The sequence below is a fragment of the Anopheles merus genome, unplaced genomic scaffold (genome assembly GCF_017562075.2).
Source record: "Anopheles merus strain MAF unplaced genomic scaffold, AmerM5.1 LNR4001033, whole genome shotgun sequence".
Taxonomy (NCBI): domain Eukaryota; kingdom Metazoa; phylum Arthropoda; class Insecta; order Diptera; family Culicidae; genus Anopheles; species Anopheles merus.
In genome coordinates, this window is record NW_024428613.1 from 15,261 (window position 1) to 22,220 (window position 6,960).

A 6,960-nucleotide genomic window follows, 5' to 3' on the forward strand; every position below is an offset into this window, starting at 1 on the left:
AAAAATTTGATAAAGCGCAGCTGCGGTATAGTACTTACGATCGAGAATTATCAGCAATATATTTGGCAGTGCGTCACTTTAAGTATATGCTGGAAGGGCGCAGCTGTCATATTTACACTGATCATAAACCCATTATATATGCATTTCGCCAAAAACTCGACAAAGCTTCTGATCGGCAAGCCCGTCAACTAGATTTCATAGGCCAAATAACTACTGACATACGCCACATAAATGGTACAGAAAATATCGTCGCCGATCTGCTGTCTCGCATATCAGCTATACACACATTGCCTTCGATGGATTTTGTTGCGCTGGCAAATGATCAAAAAAATGACGAGGAACTCCGCAAGATATTGCAAGGTACAACTGAATCGTCGCTGCAATTAAAATTATTGAGATTCCAGGCAGTAACACACAATTATATTGTGATTGCTCTACTAATCGTATTCGGCCCGTATGTCACACCATCATTTCGAAATATTGCGCTGCGAGCGGTACATAATTTATCGCATCCTGGGACACGAAGCACAGCCAAATTGATGACCGAAAGATTCGTTTGGCCAAATATTCGAAAAGATAGCATTGCCTTTGCGAGAAGTTGTATACAATGCCAACGTTCAAAAATATCAAGGCATACTCAATCACCATTATCCCAATACCCTTCTCCAGACGATCGATTTTCCCATATTAACATCGACATAGTTGGTCCTTTTCCAATCAGCAGAGGAAATAGGTACTGCTTGACTATAATCGATAGATTTACTCGATGGCCAGAGGCTTTACCTATTCCGGACATGACTGCTTCTACAATAGCTGATGCTCTAGTTTCGGGATGGATTGCGCGTTTTGGTGTACCGAAATATATTACTTCTGATCAAGGTAGACAATTTGAGTCATCACTCTTCTTGGAATTAAACCGCCTGTTAGGTTCAACTCACCTGCGTACAACTGCATACCATCCTCAAAGCAATGGAATCATCGAAAGATTCCATAGAACATTTAAAGCAGCTCTTCTCTGCCACGATAATGAACACTGGTGTGAAAATCTCGCAGTGATACTACTTGGCTTAAGAACAACATACAAAGAAGATATTAAAGCATCACCAGCTGAGATGGTTTATGGTACCACACTTCGTATTCCCTCCGAATTTTTCAACGATATTGGCGAAACAACAAATGAAGCTGAGTTTGTAGCTAATTTACGAAATGCCATGCGATCATTACGCCCCAGACAAACCTCATGGCATGGTTCTCGGAATATTTTTATTCCCACCGAACTAAAATCATGTAAATTCGTCTTTATTCGCAATGATTCCATACGACCAACACTTTCACCACCGTACGAAGGGCCTTATGAGGTTATGGATCGAACAGAAAAAATCTTCAAGGTCAACGTGAAAGGTCGTACAGTATCTATATCAATAGACCGCCTCAAACCAGCCCACATCCTACAAGAATCTTCTGCAAGTGTTCCTGCTCCACCTACCAGTTCTTCTGAGTTACCACCGACTAGAACCACTCGTTCAGGCCGAAGAGTGGTGTTTCCTACCCATCTTCAACAGTACGTATCCTAGTCTGGAAGGGGAGTACTGTAGCAGCCCACTGTGCAGTTCGCGTGGCTCGTACGCAGAGTACGAGCTGTCATCAAGAGCTGTCAGAATTCCGTGGCGTGAACGACCATTCTGTTTGGCGCCCATTTTGAGAGCAGACCGATTTGGAAAAGTAAAAATAAAGAAAATTGAACAAAACGCTAAATGCATATTATAATGGGGGCGGTGAGCTTCAAACTTCAAACCCGAAACAGTACATTCATCTGCGTGTATCAACGTATCAAAACTTTGGCAAAAGTGCATACCGCTGCGAAAAGATAACCGCGCACTGAAATGGAAGGGACGGACCTTACTACCTCGATAGAAAACAACAGCTCCTAACTAACTTTTTTTTTCTTGTCGCTCACTCACTCTTTCTGCATATACGTGTGACACCCTGTATGCCGGCGGGGCGGCCCGGCTAGGGCGGAACGAAAAGGGAAACATGGGGAAAATCCTCTCCATCTCAACTAATCACTAAGCGTTAAACAGGAGTACAAAAATATACTACTCAGGCGAACACACTAGGAAACACTAGCGCCAGCAAACACGATTCCCAACAAGCAAATTTAAAAATGTGTCTTAGTGTGTAGCACGTCTGTTTCAGTGATTGTGTGTGCGAATGTGTGTAACAGTGAATACTCGCGTCACGCGTCTTGCAAATTATTTTAGAATTCCTATAACCGCCTTCGCCCGGCGGAAAGAAAGATAGAAAAAAAAGAAGAAAGAGAACAAAAGCAACCTCAAACACACACGTACACCACCTTCTTGTATCATACAGTCTAGTATATAGTTAGTACGGGTGCATGTTAAATGTAATGATAGGAAATTGCTTTTATTCTACCTAAGCTGTAGCTTCACCCCACTCTCGGGGAAGCTGTGTTCTTTCTACTTTCTTCCTTTCTAGATCTCTCTTTCGTGTCGTTTCCCCGAGGCGTTAGTTCCCTTCAACGGCCTACCGTGTGTCCTTACAAACTACCACTACTATCAATGCATTCCTAATGTTCTGTAGCTCCATTTACCGTGCGTTTAGAGCTGTTTGCTTACGATCATGCAGAGCCAAAGGCTTTCCAGGAGTGTTTTTTTTATTTTTGTTTCAATGTTTGGGCATCAAATGATAATGGTGTAACTTCCTTCGATGAGAGATGTACGCTTTCTGGTACCGTATCTGAACGGGGTGTGTATCCTCCCCTCCCTGTTCGCTCTTTCTTACGACCCGCTCGCGTCTGGGGTAATTCTACTGAATAATGACAGTATTGGACGCGTCGGCAGCATCATTGCCCTTGATGTTGGGCGTGATCGTCACCTCATCCACGTCCATCGACAAACTACTGTCGAGCGTGATTGCTGCGGACAGCGAGTTCACGGAGACCGACTCCATGTTGTTGATCGAGGTATCGTCGTCGATCATGTTATTACTGCTGATCAGTACCGCATCGGTCGGCTCCTTTGATTTACCGTTCGCCGTCGCAGTTACCCTGTTGTTGTCGTCATCGACAAGATCAATCTGAAAGGATCATTATCAAGTCCGTGCATATAGTATGGTCATGTTTTGCTAGGCTTCAATTTCATTCACTCATTTTTATCAATTTATTAGAAGAGAAATAGAGAGAGAGAGAGAGCGAGAGTGCGAAAGAATATTAGGGACAGAGAACTGGAACAACGAATAAGGTCCATGTTTATCATTTCATCCTCTGCGGTACCATCTGCTTTCCCATCATTTACATCCTAACTTATACTAACGAAAATGCACTACACGAAACCAATTCCACTCGCCCAGCTGGACTCCCCGAGCATATTGTTAGAATGTCCGTTTCGCTCCGTTCCTGTGGCTGTGACTGGTTGTGATGGTTCGTTTTCTGTGTTTCTTCATTTCACTTCCATTATTTCCACATCTCCGGCCGGCGACACCGATTTCTCTTGCTTGTCCTTATCAACGGAATGGTCCTGTCTGTTCGGTGGCTCGGCGTTCCCTTCGGCGTCACCACCAGTGCTTGCAGCAGCCGGAGCACCAGTCGCACCAGCATTACTACCACCGGTAGCGTCCGACGTCATCTCGGTGGAATCTTTCGACTGGTCTAGCGATTCTTTCGTGCTGCCCAGCACCTCTTGCGTTTGTTTCGAGTTGGTGGCTTCAAATTCCTTCAGCACAGCGTCCAGATTAAATCGGCGCCGATAGTTCATGAAAAAAGTGCGCACTTGCGTTTCGGTTTTCGAACCGAGTGTGTCCGCAATGGCCTGGCCGTGCACAGGTTTACGGGGGAAGGGGTAGTAATGTAAACCCAACCAGAGAACCCGGGTGACCATGTGTGCGCAGTACGCGGATGATTTCCAACCGACCAATCAATAAAAAGAGAAAAGAAAGAAAGAAAAATCCAGTCAGAGATATGCGTCGGAAACACACAAACCTTAGAACGGTTGTTGGTAGAGTTCTCGAATGGTTTGAATGACCATTGCTTTTGAGGGAAAGTTTCGATCGTTACCTGGAAATCTCGCCCGTACATTCGAACACCTTGCACCGCTAGCATTAGCTCCTCGTTGTTCCAACGGGAGTTTAAACGGACGGAGCTCACTTCCGTGGCTTCAGTTCCTCCAGCACATCGTCTATCTTGCGCTTAAGTCCACTGGACTTTTGTTTGTTGTTCTGAATCTGAGATGAGGAGGAACGGGGAACACATGGTCCTATATCAGTGTTTGAAGTGTAAGATTGACAAGCACACACACATACACACGCTCACACAGGGGGAAAAACGCATCCGACGAAGCGCATATTGCAACTGTGTATCACGAATTTCAATCCATACATTATTGTTGAGTCCAACAAATGAGAGCATCAAGCTGCTTTTAATTCATTAAAAATTGCAAAACCTGTCGCAATATTCACTGCTTTGGCGGATTGTTTTTTTTTCTCTCTGCACTGAGACGAGCGTGGTATTTTAAGTGTGGTGCGAGGGAGCTAACGTAACATCCAAAATGGCTATGCACCGACAGCCACTAGCAGCTATCGGTTGTGGTTGTGGTGTGGTTCGCTTACTTGAGTCAAGAGTGAAACGATTTCCCGATCCATGCTGGCCAACAGGTCGTTATTTTGGACAACCTTCTTAACGCCACCGTCACTGCCAACGGTACCACCGTCGTTGTTCTGGGCAGAACTGGCAAGCTTCACGATGTCGTCGTGGTTAATGTACATGCCCTTGGGCGGGCGGCGCTTGTGGCTGTCGCCACTTTTGCCCAGGATGTTCGAGCCCCGTGTACGTTTGTTCATAAAGGACGGCCCGGTCGTTGGACGTAGCACGCCGGTGCGTCTAGCATGATCAGAGTGGAGAAGCGAATGGATCAAAATGATGGGGGAGGTGTTCGTACATCAGCCAACAGAAAACACTATCAGTAATGGGGAGCTTCAACGTTCGGACTTGTAACCGGGGTAACAACACAAGCGTCACTCTACAATACGACACAGAATCCATGTTAGGTGGTTTATGGGCAACATCTCGTACGTGAAAGCTTTGCGATTAACCGTAACTTTTTGCAACTAATTAGCACTAACAGCGGTAAACTAAAAAAAAAAAACATTGATCAATCAAAACACACGATGATGCCAAGTGTGTTGCTGTTGGAGTGTAATGAGCGTGCCGTTACACTTTGAATTAAGTTAAATGCTGTGCGGTCAAACCATAGTGAACAAGTCTGCAACTTGTGCCGCCAAACTTGCGGACATATTTTAGCAAAGAAATTAGAACGAATTCAAAATAAACAAGACACAACAACAAAATTAAATGATCAACACACTCAAAGTACACACACAAATATTACATAGTTGGATTGTGGTGTAGTAGTATTGTAAGTGACGGAGATGGTGAAAGCAACAAAAAAAAACAGGGAAATGTAATGTGGAATTTGTACAACGGAAAATGCTTTGATAACTCGATTGCGTACTAGGATTAGGGATGAAAACCGTACCTCCAGTGATGGTGGCAACTGCCACAGAGCTTGCCATGCGATGACGCATGCAATTCGCTGCACGTCACCCCCGCATCCGGCGCAGTTGAGTGACCCCTCGCTGGTCGCTCCACAGCGGCAGGGCCGGAACTACTGCCATTGGTTTCGTTCTCGGCATCATTGCTTTTGCCACTACCACAACCCGCACCACTGTTAGGAGTGTTCGGGTTGTTATTCCCGACGCTGCCACTGTTCGTACCCGCTGCCGCACTGTTCGACGAAGGCTGCGGACGGAAGTTTTTTTTTTTTGGGACCGCACGGAGCCCATACAAGTCCCGTCGGATTTCAGATGGACACGCGAAGGCGGACGAACGCATAGGAAAAAGAAAGCGAAAGATGTTTAAATTCAACTATCCCGGTCAGAAGCGATCCGATCGGATCAATCCAAGGCGCAGCATTGCCAATGCAGCTATACTGCACGATCATATGTGCCTACAAAGTAAAATATAGTATTTCGTTCTCTTCCGTCCCGTTTAAACTTCCGCTTTTCCTCGTTCTCTCACTTTGCACCCCCTCTATTCTCGCCTTCTCACTCTCTTTCTCTCTCTCTCTTATGTTTCGCCTTGTATTAGTTCTTGGCTGGAACGCACGGTACTGATTGTGTACCGTTCCGTGATCCGAGATCTTCTGTTTTAAAACATAGTTAACACTTACCTTGTCCTCATTGTCTGATTCTTCGTTGCTTCCGTGGTCACTGCCATTTTCCGAGCTGTCGTTCTTTTTCATCTTTTCCTGCCGATCCATAACGCTCGTTCGGCTGCGGGTCTTTTTCCACGAGTAGTAAAACTTCACTAGACTTGCAATTGATTTATCGGGAAGCTACGTTTATAGAGGAGAGACAAATAACGTTACAACCTGCACTCATGGCCAATTTAGAAATGGTTTATCGGAATGCATGCGTACCATCTGCCGGATGCGATGAAAGCTCTTCCCGTGGAACTGGAACGCTTGCTCAAACAGAACCCGATCCTCGGCGGACCACTCGTCTGGGAAGGGTTAAAGTTGGCCAAGTCCAGGACTGCTCGCTCGAGGTCATGCTTGTGCCAGAACAGCATCCCCAGGGCCTGCTCACCGTTGTATCCATACTTTTCTTTAGCGACGGTGATATATTCTTCCACTGGAGGGCAAAATAAAGCGCAAAATAGGAGCACCAAATGATGGTGTTTAGTCGAGAAATCGGAAAACGAAACGCAGCGACCAATCAAGCAACCACCTACATTTGTTGTCAGGATTTCCTTCGTCGGGGACCATACAAGCAGCGCTCGATCGTTCAGCATGTTCCGGTTTGCGCTCGTTCGGCGCTACAAGCTCCGGGCAGACGGCCTGATAGTCACGCCTACGCGAATTTTCTCTGCGAAACCGGATGGGGTTT

At 45.8% G+C, this 6,960-nt stretch overlaps 1 protein-coding gene across 1 annotated transcript; it reads right to left on the reverse strand.

The window, feature by feature from the left end:
• Positions 1–2,775: 2,775 nt before the first annotated feature.
• LOC121603308 (REST corepressor-like) lies at positions 2,776–6,934 on the reverse strand (the record flags this gene model as incomplete). Its single annotated transcript, XM_041931975.1, is given in 13 exon segments — positions 2,776–3,096; positions 3,462–3,827; positions 4,073–4,188; positions 4,191–4,239; positions 4,624–4,894; positions 5,550–5,812; positions 6,243–6,407; positions 6,492–6,586; positions 6,589–6,705; positions 6,806–6,820; positions 6,823–6,865; positions 6,867–6,922; positions 6,925–6,934. Coding segments are annotated over 13 exon segments (1,836 nt in total), but the record flags the coding sequence as incomplete, so codon positions are not given.
• Positions 6,935–6,960: the final 26 nt, after the last annotated feature.